General features: G+C 33.0%; 1 protein-coding gene across 1 annotated transcript in view; it reads right to left on the reverse strand.

Moving 5' to 3' along the window:
* Positions 1–21,665, reverse strand: part of LOC121130191 (uncharacterized) — a 119,266-nt gene that overhangs the window by 24,621 nt on the left and 72,980 nt on the right. Inside the window, exons 3-4 of the mRNA XM_040725951.2 lie at positions 12,881–13,145; positions 11,718–11,967 (exon numbers count right to left, since the gene is read on the reverse strand). Of these exons, the coding sequence (XP_040581885.2) occupies positions 11,718–11,967; positions 12,881–12,916 (286 nt within the window). The 5' untranslated portion in view covers positions 12,917–13,145. The remainder of the gene's footprint in view (positions 1–11,717; positions 11,968–12,880; positions 13,146–21,665) is intronic.

Below are 21,665 nucleotides of genomic sequence, written 5' to 3' on the forward strand. Positions count from 1 at the left end.
TAGCATCAGCGGAAGGAATTAGTAGTAACTTATATAGATGCTAATATACTGTATACCTAATTATTGGATGGGTTGCATATACATATAGGTTCATTATTAGTTGATAATTAGCAACCAATATTCCATCACCGTCACCTACAGTCAGGGACGTGTTCTTGCTTTAAAATATAAAAAAACAAAAAATCTAGTATAACAAAACAAAGGATTCACTTGCATAAAGATAAATACTCATTATACAGCTGTATAAAATATGATCTTCAATGCATGCAAAAGTATTTGGAGTTCCCCCCCCTGAAGAATATTCTATAATTTAATAGCAAAGGGGTACCCGGCGTTGCTCGGGACAAGGAGGGAGCGGAAAATCATATTGATAATGACCAATGTCCTTTCTTCTTACAGATTATACCTCTTCGGTGGGGGTGAGCATTATAATATAGCGCCTGTACATTATATGAAATGTATTTTTATGAATTGAAAAGAAATAAAATCTTTTATATACATCAACTTTTTTTATATGAGAAGTCCATCTTTTATTTTTGTTAAATAATTGGCAAATCGAAACTAGCAAAGAAAATTTTTAAGAATTGTTTGACAGGAATATTTGCAAAAAAGATTGTTGAAAACATTTATTGCCAATGTAACTAAAGAACACAAACCTACTAAGATTTTTTTCGTACATGCAAAAACAAAGAAAAGGTTATGGAGAATAATGTCGTCGGAAAAATAACCCTGGATAACTGATTCATTTTGGCAAATATTGCAAAAATTATGTAAAAAAATGATTCCAAAATGGAAAAGACATTAGTGAATTGTTGGGGCTTATAATTTTTGTAGTGGCAGGATGTAATTTTTCTGGTAATGTTTTTTATTGATCTTGGGTATTCTCGATTTATTATAGAAACGTTGAACCTGACTCATAACACATTCAGCAGCTTCATATTTCACGTCATCCTTGTGTATAGATAGGATAAAGTTTGAATGAGATCTCACAAATATATCAAATACGACAAAACAAATGCGGATATCCATGATCATAGATATGTACATGGGTACCTTTGGCTCATTGATTAATAATTTTCAAGGCTTAACACATTACATAGAGCATTTGAGCAGGTATAACTTCTATTTAGAATCAATTGACATACTTGGAAGAGCATTAAATGAGATCAAATATGGTTTTATTAACCAATCAATGGTTTTATATGTATTCTCTTTGAAAACTGATGTACATTCCTCTTTAGTATAAGTAGACATGACTATTACCCATAATGAAAACACCATTAATGATTCCATGATAATCTGGGATTGATTTCATTACCTCATTTCCAGGGAACATTTTTTTTTTTTTTTAAGTATGAGTTGGGCGTCTAGGATTTTTTTATTTTTATCTCAATTACTCCGAGTTGGTTTATCTTCAACTCACCAAATTTCAAGCTTGCTTTCTTTTCAAACATTATTCAAATGGTCAGTCTTACCACGTTCAAGTTCGGTTTCGTTTATATTAAAAAACTCTGTTTCGACCGTACTTGATCTTCCCTACTTATCTTATATTTTATATTCGTCTTTGAAAAAGCCTTAAGAATTCATAAGGAAGTTTGCGGTGATAAAAATAACATTTCATTACAAATTATCTTTGCCTCTAAAAAGATAAAAAAAAAACATTCCAAAATGAAAGACGATTCGGTTAATGGTGTATTTACCGAATGAACGGGCATGATCGCTATGTACATTAAAACCATTTTTGGAGTATGATTTAAGAGTTAATTATCGTGCTCCTTTTGGATGAGTTAAGATCAAGCAAGACAATTTCCTTAAATGATGACTATGAGCTTGATTAGGAATAGAATGTAAATAATAAATATATCATACAAAGAGGAAGACTATATGGTGTTTTTTTTTTATGTTTTCTAGGATGTTTAGCCTTCATACCTATATACATAATATGCAAGGTATCTGTGCCACAAAAAGGATTTTTTTTTTTCAAACACAATTATTCTCTCTAACCAGTTATCTGATTAATAAATAAATCTACATAGATTCTCAAACCTTGATTACTATTGATTTATTTGATTCAATATAATAATCTCCCACCTCAATTAAAGTCTTTATACAAGACCAAAACCACAAGCAGGCCTTCTCCACTTGGTCCCATGCAAAATCCTGTAATTCCTTCTGTATCCGAAAGATAAGTTCGTCTTTGATGTTGCAGGGCCTCTGTTGTTTTGTCGTTCGATTTCGCCCTACACACACAAAATCTATTGGATTCAGATCCAGCGAGTTTGGAGGCTCTCAAATTGTCTTGAAGACATTGGATACTTTTTGTTCGGGGTGCACAGGGAGCCAAGTCCAATTACCACATGTAGGGCCTCTCATTGACAACCATATCGATCCAGGACTTCATTTTGCTCTCTAGAATGTCCAAGTAGGCATCAGTGTTGAGCCCAAACCCTTGGAGGAACACATGAAGAGCCATCAACATATTATTCTTATTCATCTTTTGGCTGTACCGCAAATTGCACTTAAAAAGTAGTGGCTATTCATCATTATAATAAAATAATGATAAATTATATAATTTAAAAGGATGAGAGTGGAGGCATTTTATTTATCTTATATCAAATAAAAGATTTAAACTAACGTTAAAACTCTTAAAGACTCTAATTCACCCCACATATATTTGAATATAGTAACTATCAATGACTATAATAGTGTCAAATAGGTCCATGAAATATTGAATAAATAAATTAGGATGTCCTCCTTTTCTTTTCTTTATTTTTCTTCAAGATTGTTTTTATGTTAAGGGAACACAATTATAACTAAACAGGAATTATGTATGTATATTAAAGCCACTACAACAACAGCGTAGTTCTTTTGATTCTTTTTTTTTTTTTGGCATTGGATGTATAGGCCCATAAACTTTTCACACACAATAGTTATCATTTCTAAAAACAAGTATTTTTCCAATTCATATTCAAATATCCGTCATTCAAAAAAAACATATATTTTATATTCATATATTGTATATAAAAAGCCGACTTATATTCTTTTATTCAAAGTCAAATTGATTCCATGTATTTATATGTATACCAAAATAAAAATGTATTTAAAGGATAAGAAAATTCTCAGAGTATTTCAAGAATAGAAGGCGTTAATTGACTAATTTTAATATCTTTTTAAAGAATTAGAAACTCAATATGTAGAGGCAAGATTTAATATACATATCTCTACAAATAAAGTGTTTCCTCTGACGTAACAGATGGAATAACAAAACAAAAGAAACACCATCTTGGAGGCAATGTTGTTGATAGGTGTATACAAAAATCCCATTATTTCCTTAGTATAAACGTGTATCTCACGTTGTATAAATGAGATCAATACTCACTAAATGACGTTAGACATATAAGATTTCCTTCTAAAAAAATATTACACAGTTTTGTGATTTTTTGATTGGGGTTTGTTTGAGGGAGGGTCAAAGATGGAGGCCAGCAAGGAGGCAGTACGCAATATTTGACAGTTTTTCTCCGATCAAGGTGAAAATGCAAGCCGGGCAGCTGATAATGTGAACAATGTTTATTGTCCTGATACTAGCAATTACGAGGTATTTTGGATTCGTGGTTTCCGTTTAGGTAATTTTTATGTCAAAGATGCACCTCGCTCGTGAAGGCCAATTGTCGAAAATGCGTATAAAATAATGGATATTTTCGAGTTCAACCGTCATGTAAGCATTATTCATTTTTAATACACCTTTATAAAGATAATGTATATTTACTTCCAAGACAGTTCCTATGAACGATTGATTAATTGTAATAGAACACTTTCACTACCGCCATAAATTGCATCCCAATTGAATGAGATGCCATCTTTCGGGCTCAAACATGATATTTATATTTCATCAAATTTAAAAGTTTTAATAAATCCATTCAAAATAATGAATTTATTTTTAGTACACTAGTATTTCCCGCCCATTTTTTAAATAAGTAATTCATTTTCATTATTGCTCACATATAAAAGTTGTAGGAGTTGTAAAGAGTTTATACTACAAACTCTTATCAGACAGTATTACGCTTGGTCAGTTCAAACGTGAATTATAGTGCGTCGAAAAATGTCGGTCTCAAAGGAAGAAATTGACCATATTTTATATTTTTACGATCTGAAAGGGAAAAACGTGTCAAAAGCGTCCAAGAAAATTTGTAATATATAAGGGGCGGATACACGTTCGGTTCGTGTTGCACAACAGTGCTTCGATCCATTTCCCCCGCCTTAATTCGGCCCTCTACTGTAAACAACTTGAGATTTTAAAGCTAGGGATCGAAGTGAAGCGGTCAAAATTGGGAGCCTGGAGATAACAAAATATAATCAAGACTTGACTAGGCTGCACTAAATAAAGCGAAAAATACGAAGTTACTTTTCCCCACTTTGTCTGTAACCTTTTGGGCGATACTCACTACGCAGAATGACCGAAAAAATATATTTAATGATTCAAACTTAGTTTGATGAATTGGGACCATCTCTTCGTTCGGACATTATATAACTTATCCAGTAGAACAATTTGCCTATCCCAGACGGACAGACTAGAGTTAATGTAAAGCCCTGAAGTCTACTTATGCCCCTACTCCAAATTGATTGCTTAGGCCTGCCTCTTTCAAGATGGTTGACTACTATATAGAATGATGTCGTCACAACCAAAGGGAAAAGTGTGAATTACATACAATCTCCAGGTCTATTACAACACAATATATTATAAATATCTTCCATGAATAGGAAAATATATGGAAACTCTTCTCGACTACCCACGTACCTTTGAGTAAATTATAGCCCTAAATATTAGTTGTCAAGTAAGAAAGTCTGATCACTTTCACACCTAATATATGAATACTCTCTTTAATATCCCAAAAGATGGAGAGGGGGGTAACTTTTCACAACTATTCATTTCTTCAAATGAGTCCTTGAAAGATTACCTAATTGATTTGCATCTTCATTAGGGGGTTTTATAGCATTTTTGCAAAGCGGATCCCTTTTCTTTTTGAAGTTGAATAGGGCTTTTTATAAAAGGTATGTAACATACCACTATATAATTATCAACACATGATAAGCTTAGGTATATCTAAGGTCAAACTCTTCATACTGAATGCATTATTCTTATGCATTAATGTAATGAGGAAATATTATGCCTTTGAGTGTGTTTAGAGGGATGGGATTCAATCAGAAAATGATGGACCCGTCCGAAATCGAATCTAGTTGGAAAATTATATATGTGGCGTGTGAACATAAAAACAATATGTGAACAAAAATCAAGAAAAGGTAGGATATCCTAATTAATCTTATTTACTTCATATAACACATGGATTCAATAGTCAAACAAAGAAAAAAACGTTTTATTTCCGCTCAAATTTTTTTTTTTTTTTTTATAACACTTTTAATTTTACACTGTTGAAAACACTAAATTATTTTTGATCCATTGTTTTCTAAATAACAGCATTACATTTACCCTCATAACTCACAAGCTAAAGTATAGATTGTCATTAAATTTTGACCACAGTCTTTTGAATGTTGATACTAACTGAAAATGAGGTGAATTAAAAAATCAAAAATGACATCTGGGATTTTTCTGCCAATGTGTTATAGAACCAGGGCAACATTTCATAGGCATATTTGAGTCAATAATCGGATATGACCCTTTCAAAAATAACCTGTCAATTTATCTTTTATTTATAGTAACGATCCATTTTGGCTAGTTTTAGTACAATTTGCAGGTTCTGTAAAGGGTTAATAAGACTAATTTATTGATAGAAATTCAGGATAATTCTTTGACGTACACTTATAAAAAAGATGAATAAGAAAACCCATGAGAAGAATTGATAGTTCCTCCACTCAGCTGATAAACTGATTGTATTGACACGCACTCCCAAAAATTAACACTTGTAAGGTCGACAAATGACCTCCCGAACATACAACATTATCATAATAATTGCTTTAATTTGCGCAGGACACACATCCACAAGAGATCCGAAACTTGACTTAGGCAAGCAGGGAGACTATTTATACCGTAAATAAGGCCATTAATGACAGTATTGCATCAGTACGGATTCAACAAGATGGTGCACAGGTACAAGGGCGTCCGCAAGATTATATTTTTTATCAGGGGGATTGGTTTTTTTGGTTATTGGTTGTTGTTTTTTTAATCAAAAAATTAATTCTTTTGAGTAAAAAAATTCAAAAATTAAATTGCATAAATTAAGTTTTTAATCTTTTTTTTTCAAACATTAAATCCACAGCTATTCACAAAAAAATTAATTTTCTGTAAATAATAAATTTTTGGAATAAAAGTTCAAAATCCACTGCTATTCACGACAAAATAAATTTTGTTGACAAAAAAATTTCTAAAATTAAATTTCAAATATTAAGTTTTTCATTTTTTTTTATTATTAAATTTGCGTGACAAAATCAAAAATTTCTTAATTTGGTCCGGCTACATCCGCTCTTTTTAGAGACAAACATTTCATAATGAGCGAAAATAATGGTGCCAATCCGCTTGACTTTTCTTTCGGTCTGCAAGTCGGGCCTAGAGTCTATTGGACAAAATGACTAAATCTTGAAGCTCTCAAAACTTTTTATTGATGAACTGACACTCTGTGAGTCGCAATTACATTATAATACTTCCTTTCAAAGCTTCCAACGGCTCATCAATACCATTATAAAAGTCAATAGAGACTACTTTGAAGATTAGAAATGGCAAGTATTTGTACAACATCCCCACTTATTTTAGATAATCTACCTCCCCAGATCTACAAAATTAAATTGGTTCAAATTATAAAATGAAAAAGGAAAATATTTTTCAATTAGGTACCCGATAAATTTGTAATCAACCCTCCAATCTTGGTTTGATGTTGACGAACCACATAAATATTTATTCAAAGTGTAAGGTCATACAGGTGGCGTGTTTCATAAAAGTTTATGAAACTCCATAATATAAAAATCATGATGACTTTAAGACCACTTTATATTCATTTAATTTATTGGTAATTATTATTGTCTAATCAAAAATAAGCTTAGGGCTTATTTAATAGGTATATTACATTAAAGTATTACGTTAAATATAATCAAAATATATTGATCTTGAGGCGGTTCAAAGGGTAGGTAATTTATCTGATCATTTTAACTATATGCGTAGCTTCTTATCAGTGATGATTATTACATATCTTAGGCATAAATGGATATAGGTAGATACTATGGGTTATTACTCAGAAATCCAGGATTCCATTTCCCCTTGGATTTCTCAGAGCCTGCTAACTACCGTGAATCCTTCTCCCAAAATACCGCGTGGTCCATTGAACACTTACGAATTCAATAATTAATGAAGGTTGAGTGATTGAAATTAATTCATATTTTAATTTATTAAATCATAAACTATTAGTTACAAAACAAAAAATCTTCATTCTTTAACTTCCGTAAAAGTCAAGAAAATGATGATTTGAACCGGATCTACAAATTTCCTTAGTCGCACACTCATAGCAGTTGGGCGTCTCCAGGACCACCCTTTACGCCGTCAGCAAGGTCGAAACGTTGGAAAGAAAGAAAAGCTTTTTCAAAAGCCCAAACTGGACCCGGACTCCAATCTATCCGAGTTTTTGAGAGCCCACGCAAGAGATCTTGGTGATTCATACCAGATTATCCAGGGAGCTATCAAAAAAAGTTGGCAGAAAGGGCCAATTGAGGATAGAGGGGCCACTTTTGGTAATGAAAGAAATTCATCTTCTTCTTTTCAAGACTCTTTTGAACTCTTTTTTGTCACTTTTGACGTCTACAGCCTTTACACCAACCCCCTCGACTACATCTTTTACGTGTATGTCAAGGGGAAGTCCCGCAGTGTTCATCTTCCAAACACCAAGGCCCTCCAAAGCCACTGTCAACTAGCACTGGGACGCCATGAGAGAGGACTACATCCGCAGTAGGTAGGGCGCCTTCCACCGCCTGGATATCATCATTGCCGCTCTGGGGCTACATTAATGATTAAGAGAGCTCAGACACACATCTATTTATAACATCAATTTTGTTGAAGTTCCATTGTTAATGAATAAATTAAAGCTTGTTGAAGTTTAAAATTCTAAAGAGTTCAGATTTTAATGGACGACCAAGTATTAAACACTTTTTATTACATGACACACAGTCGACATCCACTCAAAAGTACGCTATTTAAATTTGTAATAAAATTCTCAACTATTTCATTCATTTCGCAATCGTAAAAACAATTTTACTTAAATTTAATATAAAGGTTACATTTGTGATTATTAAATTATTATCTGGGGTTCCAACTCATCCCGGGAAAAGAGAAACCCTTTTAAGTAGGCTATAAATCCTCAAAAAATTATTGACAATCTTTTAAATCTAATGTACATAGAATATTTAATGTGTACAATTAATGTTAGAATATTAAAATGTTAATTTAATGCTGTCAAATCTTTAATCATAAAAATAGAGAGGATGACTATCCCAAACCTTGGGATAGGTTATTTTTTACTTAGTCAATATAGATGATTAAAAAATCTTTGGTTATTTTGTATAAAATAGTTTCGATAGATCTTTTTCTAACCTATAAAAATTATTATGGGTTTTTTTCTTTAAAAATTGTATTATTGAGCAAAAAAAGAAAAAAAAAGGCAGAAAAAAGTTTTGGTAAATTAGATGATCCGTGAATAATTTTTTTTTTCATTTTCAATAAGGGTAGATATAAATTTTTTTAAATTTTATTCTCTCTTTTTACAAATTAACCTATACACTAAAAATATGAAAATGATAAAATTAAAACCGAACAACCGATATTTTCGATGTTCTTGCCCTACTTATCAAGTGTTTACTTATTTAACATTAAAGGGTTGATTAGAGCTCTTAGGACTATTGCCTTTCATATATGTTAGAATAATCTCAATCATCCTTAAATAAAGTAAAACAAGGCTCAAAACTGTATTTTAATCTTTATTGAAGAAATAAAATAACTTTTGTCCCATTTCAAATTTAGAACTAGATGTTCTACCTAAAGATGACATGGTAGGAATATAACATTTTGCATAGGTTATTTCCATACTCAATCCCAACTTTTTCGAAGTAGCTAACATTGACGTTCGAAAAAAGATGAAAAACAAACCAGCCTATTGAGCATACAACATAAAAAATTTCCATCACATCCACTCATAGTTGTGCCCGGTTCACGTTCAGCCGATCTTTTGGTACCGATCTCGGTGTTTTCATTTCTACGGGCTTGGTCTCAGTTCAGCTTTATCCGTCTCGGTTCTTTTATATTCAGGCTCCTTTTGGTAATAGGCACTTAAAACAAGAGGCGTCGCTTGAAAATTTGGTCCCAGGAAACGATATTAGATACAAAAAGGGTCGCAGCTACCTTTACGCGTAGTGCCTATTGGCCCAAGTTCAAGTAGGGGCTCTGAAAACTAAGGTTGCGTAAGACAATGGGTTTCAAAGTTGGGGCCATGAGGGAAGGCTAGGGTATCCAGGAAGATGGAGAATTGAGGATACATTTGAGTCTAAATATACATACATGGTACACTTGTTTCGTATAAAGAGGTTTCAGCTAAAAATGTCGTATTGTAGGGGGGCCTTGGCTTATTAAAGTTTGTGAAACCTGGCTTAAGAAATACTATAGTTATCATATGTACTATCGGGGCCCGAGAAGCTTAGTTGCGGGCTTGGATCCATAATCTACCCCAGTCCTTCTCTGTTTTATTTACTTTTGCTTAAAATCCCTTTTTACATCCATAAGAATCCCTCTGCTATTTGGAACTCAGATACAACTGTATGTATCACCATAGCGACATAAAAAAATATTTGGAAACACTACAATTGCACAAAAAACAACTCAGAAAATTGACTTATTGATTAGAGCTAATTTATTTTATCTAATATTGTATTTTCTTTAAATTACAACCTTGCGTCTCCCTAATTAAAACCAAACCGAATAGGTACAAGACAAGGTTGCAAAGCAAGTATTTAGGGCGTGTGTGACAACTGAGAACGATTTAATTTCTATGAATGGTTTTTGAGTGTGGATTTTATTTGACGTACATAATTTACTCAGGTCATGGATTATATGATGGGATAATAGATTGTACCTTGAAGGATCAAAGTAGCAGGATTTTTTTTCATGATAAACAGAAATTTCATCATGTCTTTAAAGTGGGTGGAGATGTTTTTCTACTTTTGAAATTATGATGACGTAGAGAGTAAACACATAATAATATTTATAAGGATTAAAACAATCATCATGGTTCCATATTTGATCGTTATTTGTTTGTTTATATTTCTGCTTGATGAAATCTTGTTTTTATGGGTGCGTTTCCACTTTTATTCAAGAACAGTTTTGTTGAATCTTTTATTATTTTGAATTTTTTTTCCTAAGGGGAAATAGTTTGAAGAACGTTTTTAAGTAGTGTTGTGTACACTTGAGTAGAGTCAAACCGGACAGAGTCGTCAAGGCACGTACTTAGTTTTAACAAATAGGGAAAAAGTGCCGGGATTCAGACACATAAATGGTGCTATTTTTTTTCGTACACTTCATTTTCAGTTGTACCAACAGCTGTCAACATTTCATGGGAATTTATACTTTTGTCTGTGAGTTATTGTGCTAAGGGTGAACCTGTTATTTCTAAAACAATGTATCCAAAAAAAAATTTACTGTTTTTATTTTACACGGCTTTTAAATGAAAATTAATACCGCCGAAGGTACGCCATGGCCAGAAAAGTGTTTCGATGACTCTGCTCCGTACAGCGAACAAAAATAAATAAACAATAATAAAAAATTAAAACACCAATTTTGAACATACAAAATTGGTGTTTTCTTTGTTAATCCAGGAATATTTCAGCCCATGTATTATTGTAACCTTGGTATGATAAAGAACAAAAAAAAAACACTTTGGGAACCGCTATTCTAAATCTCCAAAAAAAAACAAAAAAAAAAACCCATCAAAAATCAGTAGATAGTTAACATGTTCTTTTTGTCAACCATGCAAGTAATTATTGTTAGGAATTACTCACATCACCTAAAGAAAATGTCATTCCCCTTTAACCAATCAATGTTCAAAAAAATCAGAAGCAGAAACGATTACAGTTGACAATAAACATACAGTAAAGTAACGCTATGTAGCATGTGACATATCAATCTATATTTATTCAGTCTAGTCCAGTCTTAACCCCGGCCCTTTCCGACGTTGGGACCATGGGTCCTTCGGACTATCAGAACTAGAACTGATTAAAAAAAAACAACAACCATAAATTACAAGTTTTAGGGCTCATGTGCAGGACTGAACTAGACAAGACCGAGATTGAACTTTGAGAGTCTTCAGTTTTTAGTGCTAACGATGTGACCGTAATAGGGCAGGCCATAAACAATCTAGCTCAAAGGACAATCCACTCGAAAGAAATTATTATCTTAAACTCAATGTGCGTAAGTTCAGGCCCTAGTCGTTCCTAGAGCAAAAAAATGTACTATGTGTATATGGATTTCAAAGAAAATTCCTAGGTCAGATGGATTGAATGTAACTTTATAATGTTGACTTTTACTTAATCAGTGCAACTCCATCCGAGCAATTAAAGGAACATTCAAAAAGACAAAAAAACAACAACAGATAGCTTATCCGTTAGATAGTGTGATAGTCTGTAGCTTGTTATAATTTATTTTTTTTGTAAAAAAAAAAGTTCTGTGCAAAACTTACGGTTATTTTTGTTATTGTTCACATATTCCTTGGACGTCAAGAGTGCATCTCCAAATGCCTTTTTGGACCAAAACTCTTTGGATGACTTCATCATGCCCTTACGTTCCTTACTTGCGGAAACACATTCTTTGATAATTTGAAACCATTCTCGAATATCTTCAGGTTTACGAAGCCAAATCCTTCCATCTTTAGACAGGCATATTCCCAGGGTAAGAGAGCCTCTCTTATCCACCAACTCTACTTTTTCAACCTATGCATGACAAATTAGAAAGAAAATTAAGTGTAACAGTAGAAAAAATATTTATACCGTCGACATATAAGAAGCTACACATATTTTTTTCTTAAAAAATGGAGTCTCTACTATTGAGGGGTTTATTTATTCGATCTTGTATATTCCGGTCTTAGAACCGGTCCCAAAGAGTGGCAGTGTTTTGAAATATCAGTATTAGAACTGATTAATAAAAAAAAAAAGAAAAGAAATAAAGTTGATTTTCGTAAACAAGGACCAAACTTAACAAGATTTAGGACTCATAAGCAGGATTGAACTGGACTCAGACTGAACTGGAAGATACTGCAGTCTTCCGTCCTAAATAAGGAATGCATCAACAATAGTATTTGCAATATTTCTAAAATTTGGCGAATTATTTCATTGTCTATCAAAATGGATATTAAAAAAATAATCTTCAATTATGATACATTTTTGACGGTTGCAGGTCTTTAATAATGTTGAGAATAGATGTTTTTACAAGTTTTTCATTATTTGGCAAATTATAGCCACAAAAAAAAAGTATGGAATCGCCACAGCTCATGGACAACGTTCTCTGGAGAAGTTATTCTCTAGAGAACTCAGTCTGTGTAAGTTCCTGCCCAGGTTATTCCTAGAGAAAGAAATATACTTGTTGATATTTTTGGGGGCTAACCCCCTCCCAAAGTATGAAAGCTAGTAACACCCCTGGGTAACCCTCCTGAATATCTCAAACTATCCCGGAAATTTGAATAATAATCTATCCTATAATTGACCGGTAAATGTCTATGAAATATTGGGTTGAGTTAGAAAAATATATTCGACATGGTTCCTTTTCTTGTTTCTGATACAAGATTGTGAGTTAATTCAGGAGCATAGTTGGGTATACAATATATAATATGAATGATATATAACTTACATCTGATAGTTTTAATTTGAAGATGAATCCTCCCATGTCAGTGGCTGAGGGGAGTGGATGTGTTCCGCTTGAAACACTGCAAATAGTCTGCAGAAATAATGAAGAATCGTTCCTTCCATCGAGAAAATAACTTATCCCTTTGAAACCAAAGGAGTCCTTTCTTGATAGCCGGTGTATTGTTTAGGGAGGACAGATCCCCACATGATAGCATTACGCTACTTGCTGTAGTCGTTGTCTCAAGCATGGAGTCATAGTCTGTCTCATTCTGAAAAAAGAAAAAGATCAAAAATCATAAGTCAAAGACAACAACTTTTTTTTTCTTCAAGAAAATAATAACTTTCACTTAAAGTTATGGATGTATATTTTTTTCATTTTGAAACGAAAAATAATAAACATAAAATAATGTTCTTGTGGTAAAAAAATACCTATGTATGTATGTACATATATACTAAAAATATGTATCCTGCAAAATTTTGGAGGACAAACCAATAATTATTATGAGACGATGTGAATAAAAATATAGGCTTTGAGTTCTCCTTTCTTTTATAAGGAAACTTCTATGTAGATTATTATCCGATATTGTTTGAAATTTGGTTAGCATGAGGGTCGGGGAAACTTTTTTGAGCTTTGCCCGTAAATAAATTACTAGGTAAATAAAATTAATTTAGCCCAAACTAGTGCAAGAGCGTCTGTAAGAGTATATATATTTTTTTTGGTGGGGGCAAACTTCCAATATTAAATTTTTTGGAAAAAATTAAAAAACCCCCAGCTGTTTACTATTTTTTGTATGAATCAAAATTAAAAAAGTCAACTTGGTTTTTGTAATTTTTTGAAAAAAAAATCCAATCATTAAAATTTTTTGGAAAAAAAATTGAAAAATCTACGGCTGCTGAAAAAAAATTGTTTTTTGGGGAAAAATTTCAAAAACTAAGCTTACAATATTAAATTTTTTTGAAAAAATTTCCAAAAATCCACAGCTGTTAAAAAAAAAATTGAATTTTTGGGAAAAAAATTTTAAGAATTAAATTTCAAAAATTAAGAAAAATAATTTAAAAAATCAACAGCTGTTTACAATTCATTACTATTCTCAAAAAATTAAATGTTTGGAAAAAAATTCAATAATACACAACTGTTTACAAAAGATTAATTTTTTGGAAAAAAATTTGAAAAATCAATGGCTGCTCACAAAAAATTTAAAAAATTTAAATTCCAATATTAAATTTTTTGGAAATTTTCCAAAAATACCCGGAAATTTCACAGGAAATTTAATTTTTGAGGAAAAAATTTTAAAAATTAAATTTCAAATATGAAGGAAAATAATTTCAACAATCAACAGCTGTTTAGAATTTTTTTTTTTTGGATAAAAAATTGACAAGTCATTACTATTCTCAAAAAATTAAGCTTTTTGCAAAAAGAAATCAATAATCCACTACTGTTCATAAAAAATTAAATTTTTGGAGAAAAATTTCAAAAACTAAACTTCCAAAATGAAATTTTTTTGGAAAAAAGTTCAAAAATAAACAGCTGTTGACCATTTTTTTAATCGATCAAAATCTCAAAAGTCCGCATTATTCTCAAAAAGTTAAACTTTTTGGAAAAAAAATAAATCTATAATCCACAACTATTCACAAAAAATTACATTTTTCGGGAAAAAAAAGTTCAAAAATTAAACTTCAAATATAGTATCCACTCCCATTACCCCTGTTCCCCCACCACTGGGTTATCAAGTGTAATTTGAGGTTCATTAAAATAATGACTGCATAAAAGATACTAAGAGTTTGACAAAATTATTACTTTACTACAATATTATTGAGAATGAGGCACTATAGAGGCCGTTTTTGAAGGACTGATAGCAAGAGAGTAGAAAGGGAGTACGTGAGACGGAACCAATCTTAATTATCATATTAAGGACCAGTACAACACCTTCCTCCATTTATTATAACATGAGGAGGACCATGAAGATACTAATTGTCACGTATAGAACATTGCTATAAAATGATATTTATTGATAATAAACATTTTTCCTTCATGATCCATTTTCTACCATGAACCACATTTTTAATCTGAAGTATTATTGCACATACTCGTATATTAGGTTTGGAAAGAAGTCATTTGTTATTGATTACATCGTATCATACGATACAGCGTTGTGAAGATGTTGAGTATACACTACAAACTCTTTTTTGAATTGTGCTTGCCTGGTTCAGTCGTGAATTATCGTGCGTCGAGTATTTAGGTCTCAAAAGAAGAAATCCGCTGTATCTTACATTTTGATTAACTGAAAGGGAAAAACGTGTAAAATCGACCAATAATTTTTTTTCTCAACTCAATTCTGCCCTCTACCGTGAACAACTCGACCTTTTGAAGCTGGCAATCGGAAAAAAGAGGCCAACATTGGTGGAAAGGAGACAACAAGACATCATCAAGATAACAGCAGGCTGCACACATATTTGATGACACGTCAGAAGATCCGGGAATTGAATGGGAAGTTCTTATGTATCAAACCCACAATCCGGTCCTGTAACCTAGGGACTACCACCTGTTCCTGTCTATTTCCAATACGCTTAGGCATATAAATATGGCCTCAATAGAGCCCTTTGAAAATTGGCTGTCCCAGTTTTTCGCAAATAAATCGAAAAATACGAAATTACTTTTTCCCCAAACATAACATGATATCTACATATACAGAGGCGGGGATCAAATTGTCGCCTACTTTAAACCATGATAACTTGAAGACACCAGTATCAAATAAAAAACCGGTTACCAAATAGGAAAGCAATTCTCGTCAGCTGACGATACGTAGTTCACTTAGCATCAAGCATATGAGGAGATAAAGAGCTATAAGTGGAACGAGGAGCTTTCGAGGTCCGCCGTAGTCATGGCATTGGTTAATAATGGAGGTGAAATCTCCAATTCAACGATTGCTTCAACCTTAAGAGTGAATTTACAGACTGTTCAGCGTGTAAGAAGCTAGAGGACACCTGGTATGTTGATGCCATCATAAAGAGGGCACCCAAGGAGGAGGGCGCCGACAGGAAGGTCAGGGACACTGACTTTGTCGACAAGGTGAAGAAGATGGTGGAGAATGATCCTACCAGGTACATGAAGGCCGGACACAGTCCCTGGGTGTGGCAACAGGACTCATCACCCTGCCATGTGTCCAAAATCTCAATGCAGTGGATAACCGAGAACTGTTATGACGTCGTAACCAAAGAGTTGTGGCCTCCTAACTCTCCTGACCTTAATCCTTTGGACTATCTTGTCTGGGGATATGTCAAGAGACATACCAACAGACATCCCCATAGCACCCAGGTCAGCCTGATGGACTCCATGAAGGAGGTATTCGGCAACATGGACAATGAGATGGTCAAAAGAGCCTGCGGCCGATTCAGAGGCCGTATTGAGGCCGTTATTGATGCCAACAGTGATTATATCGAATGAATGGCTACTCTATACCTATATGCTCGTCATAGTTTTGATTTTCAATAAAAAAGTTAAAAAATGTATATTTTGTGTTGTTTTTTGTAGAAAAATATTTTGGCGACAATTTGATCCCCGTTCCCTTTATGTCCTAGAACTGTGAATAAATTCATTAAATAGTAAAACTGCGGAGCTACCTGGAGCGACATATGTAACATATTATTTTGATAGGGCTATCAAAGAATTTGGATATAACACATCTAGATGGTGTTATTTTTTAAAAAATTTCTTATTTTCAGTAAATTTTACTCATCTTCAAAAGAGAGCCGTTAAAATTTCATGACAATCTGTTTTTTAGTTTGTGAGTTATTGTGCTGTGCGATACCTTACTTTAGTTATTTCTAGTGATGTGCCGAGACCCAAATAGGACTGTTCGAGTATTTGCAAGTTTCTAAACAAACATTTCAAGGAATTAATGGCCATACTCGTTGATCGTCATAGTACTCAATGCTATTCCTAATACTTTTTGCACGCTAATAAACTCGTCAGTCTAAAAATATATTTTTTAAAGAGTTATTCAAAATATGTCTATTAAAAATATACCTCTATGTTTTGTTTCCTATTAGTTATGATTTTCGTTTAAAATCCTATTGAGTTTCCCGTGATACTAGCTTCATATATCTACAGACATGCCCATCTACGTACGCCCTTTTTAATAGTATGAACAGATAAAAACCATTATTTCAAACCTTGATAATTTATTTCAGAATTTGTTAATAACTCAAAAACTAATAAACCATCAATCCCCTCCAAAATGGAAACTATTTGATAAATTACGAATGAAGATGGAAAGTTGAAGCAAAATTTTAGTAATCACAAGATATAAGATTGATATTTCAAGCTCCAGGGTGTTGAGACACCCCCATGGAAGTTACGCAGGGGTAATTAGTTTTCAAACACTTTCCAACAGAAACGGCCCTCGTAATCCAAGTTTTTACTCTAAGTACATAAATACACTTCCTAATGATCAGTTCCTGTCTTACATAAATATATATATTTTTATTTAATTTCCCTCATGAAGTTAGTCATCCAATGTCGTGTGACTATAATTAATAACGAAAAGGAAACTCTTTCATAGAGTTATAGAAATGACATCGATCTTCATTGTACAGAGCAATTTCTCAATCTATGTACATATATATTGTAAATCTCTATATATATGAATGGTAAAGATCCGAAATAGAGTTGTTATAATGAAGATGTGTTATTGGATCATGGTTTATGTTGATGTAGGTATAGGTAAGGTACTCGAAGTAACCATTTATTTTTGGTTATTGAAGGAAATAAAGAATACAAAACCATTAAAATAATGTATTTGGTTGAGTGGCATTTTGTTTTTGTTTTGGAAGATCATAACTTTCATTTTGATACCTTGGCTTCCATTTTGGAGTAAATATACTGGTTACAGTCGCAAAGAGTTAATGTTTCTTGAATAATACTTCTTCAAAAGGATTATCTTTAAAAATAAAAACGAATCATTTCAACCTATTTTTTTTTTTTTTCGACTAATCCTTTCCATTTCATGAGTTTTTATAGAGATGGAATTGAATTACACTCTTTGGAAATGGTACATTATATGTATATCTCTTGGGGCCTCGATAAAAGTGTTATATATACAGGGTGCAGGTGATAATTTTGTAGAAGCTAATTAACTTAAAAAAAGAAGAATGAGTTGGTTATACGGAGTGGAGACTCGCAGTCTGCATTTTATTACAATTTAATCCCAATTATTTTTAATCATTAGGTTTTCATTACGAAAACAAACGACAGCTGAAACAAAAATAAACAAGTGTTGTTCTTATCCCATATCCCTAAGTATACAAATGCCCAAGCAACAACCCAAAAGGCAACACATGTTCCATCTCCTCCGCACCAATGTCAGTGCTAAGAGGGCTTCAATGACTTTTGTAGCTTCATCCGTACTGCCTATAACATCAAGTAGTCCATTACAGGCCATACTGTCAAGAAGAAGAACCCTTTTTCAGAAACAATATAACTCACTTCTGGCCTGCCTCTATGAGTCCTCCTCCAGCCCGGATCTCAATCCCCTGTAATTAGGGGCGTTTAGAAAAAAGATTGCCACAACTCTTATCCAAATTTTGATTCGCTCCGAGCTGCCATAATGACATCGTAGTACACCACGGACATGACCTTCATCCCCAAGAGCTACAATCTGTTACTGTTACTGTTAGCCGACTTGTAAAGGCTGTTATTTCTTGTGAAGGAGGACATGTTGTATAAAAAATGGCTAAAAATGAAACATAAAGTAAAGATCGTAATCTTGAAAATTGGAGTAATGTCTTGAAGGAGAGCAGTTAGGTTGTCTTGACGTTGAGTTAGATTAGCAGCGAGAGCAATAAGATTAAGGAAATAAGGAGGAATTACCCCATTATTGATACTCAATTCTACTCCGATCCATTCACTTTCCAGTCACAAAGAGTTTCTCTTCGTATTTCAAGCACAAGTAACTAATATATAATACACAAATAGTTATTTTTTGCAACTATAAACAGTAGCATTAATGCAATTTTCGACACGCGAATAAAAACATGAACAAATCCCCCTGTGTTTAGCCCTTGAACTTCTAATACAGTGCTGCTCTATGACACCGGCCTCTATTTACTCAACATTCCTATGAGAGGTTTTAATTACATTGGACTTGAACCCCCTGTACACACTATAATGTACAGGGATTTTATCGGGTGAGGATGGGGGCAGAAGGAGGCAAAGTTATTCAGCGGTTGTTTTGGGTCTTGTATGAGGTGGAAGCCCATCTTCTCAGATCCCTCAAGTTTATTGGAGTGGAAAAGCAAATTTTTCTGGTGATTTTGTTTTTTCCGGCCAAAGGCAAGATTCCAATTAAAATAAAACAGTTGGGAAAAATTCTTTCCCGCACCCTGTATGAGAGGATTTGATATATATGTTGTAGAAATGTATAAGCTATTTTTAGTAATTAGTTCTAATTATTGTAATTTATTATCTTTTTGAGGTCCGTTAAACACTTTTGATGGAGTTCTTTACAGACTACATGTTTGAAAATTACCCAATTACACATTGTATATATATATTGTAAATTTATTTTCCTCCAATCCCCATATTGGATAATAATACATATTTATTTTAGGATCTTTGCACATTACGCAATGATTATTTCCAGACTATGTTGGTGCAAAACCCAGGAATCAAATAGTTTGTGTATCGAGGTTCCAATGAACTATTGTTTGTATTTTTATGTTGCAGGAAATACAATAACGTCATATCCCTTTGGTAATTAAATACCAAAAAATATTATTAATATCAAATACTTCTATACATAACACATTTCCTAGGATAGTAAAAAATATCAGCTACTTATTGACTTGATAATGATAGGAAGTCACCTATAGGTATCTGCCTCTTTTTGAATGAAGAAGTATCATTACAAATCTTTTCGGAGTAACATTGAATATATATTCTTGATTATGAATGGTCTTAATTAAGGCTTCATTTTTTAATATAACCTAATTGTTCTTCAAATTTATTTAATCATATAATTGTATATAAATTGCAAATTCATCGATTTTTTTCCTCTTGAAATCCAACGTATATATATTTCCCATCAGCATAAAAGCAAGCAAGTGTAATTTTTCTGTAAAAAATATCCAGGTTTTAGTTGTAATTGTAATATTTCAACTATTATTAATGTAATCTAATCAATCATTCAAATGTACCGTAAATTGTAATCAAAATGATATAAACTCCCGGTCACAAACAAAGAAAAGACCATTTCAAACACAATAATGTCTTATGAATGATGTGAAGGTGCTAACTTCTGGGGCTAATATTCTTTGGTATCTTAACCCAGACATGGGACCCAGTCACCCATTTACAAACCATATCGAGTCATACATTTCAATTTATTTTCAGACATTTGACTGTATGGGCTCTAACAGATAAATCCAGAGAAATGTTTGGCTCCGTCGAAATAAACAACACTGGGCATTGCAATCGAGTGAACGGCCAAATATGAGAGGTTAAGAGTCTTGGCAATCATTTGGATCCAATTTTGCCACGAACATATTAACAACAATATTAGCGACGTGAAGGGGGATTATTACTAAGTTAGTCCGAGCAGGAAACGGCGCCAGGGATATCATCTACTCTACTAGGTATCCCCGGACGATCCGCTATGATTTTCTAAAGTGCAAATTACCCGAGCGACGTCATCAGTACGCTGCAACTGCACCGAAGCGATATTAAGAGGACCCTGACGATGCTGGCCATCCTGAAGATGCCAATTAAGCACAAATAAAAAACCCATATCAAAGCTGGCCAAGGACCACCCTGTGAGCACGACGAAGATGAATAGGATCACCAAAGATTTGGGGTTCACCTCCTATGGCCAAGGCCAGATACAACTACTCTGGGACACTGTCAAAGTGCAGCCCCTGAAGCAATGCACTATGATTTTGAGGTGGTGGAATATTGGGCAAATTCAACACTGGGATTTTTTTTTTATACAAAAAGTTTTCGCCAACAACAACAGGGGGATTTCCGAGGTCGTACCAAAGCCGAAGAGTAGCACCTCGACTCCATTATGGTCCAAGTGAGGGCAAGTTTATGCTTTCCATCTTCTTCCAGCCAAAGAAAAGCAGGGGCCCACAGGGAATGGAATGGAGGAGCTGTAGCCACCCTCCCCAAAAAAATAATAATCCAAAAATGATAATTTTTCTATTTTTCCCGAAAAAAATATAATTTTTGAAATTTTTTCAAAAAATTAGTTTTCTGTAAATAGCTTTGGATTATTGATTTTTTTTGTGAATAGCTATGGATTTTTGAAAAAATTTCCCCAAAAGTTTAATATTTGAAATTTTTCCAAAAATTTAATTTTTTGAATTTTTTTGTGAATAGCCTAAGATTTTTTTTTTTTAATTTCCAATAAACCAATCCTTCTTCCCCTAATATACTATTGCATACGCCCTAACAATGTATATAATGTCGACCCATGTTCCTTCGGTCAATCCAAAGGCTGTAATATCCATAATTGAACGGCCTATAAAATATGAGATCGTTTATATTTATAAAGCTTAAAAATAAATTGGAAATTTCTGAATTTGATTTGAAGGTTGCTATTATGTTGATGCACCACAAAAATAAGAAAAAATTTCACTTTTATTCATACATAAATGTGTACATCAACACATAAGTTATTTATACAAATGGGAAGATATAAATTATTCCTTGGATTTTTAGGTATTAAAATCCAGCCAATGGCTAATTTAATATATTCAACACGAATCCTCATTATAATATGAAGAACCATATC

This window comes from Lepeophtheirus salmonis, chromosome Z (assembly GCF_016086655.4).
Source record: "Lepeophtheirus salmonis chromosome Z, UVic_Lsal_1.4, whole genome shotgun sequence".
NCBI classification, from domain to species: domain Eukaryota; kingdom Metazoa; phylum Arthropoda; class Copepoda; order Siphonostomatoida; family Caligidae; genus Lepeophtheirus; species Lepeophtheirus salmonis.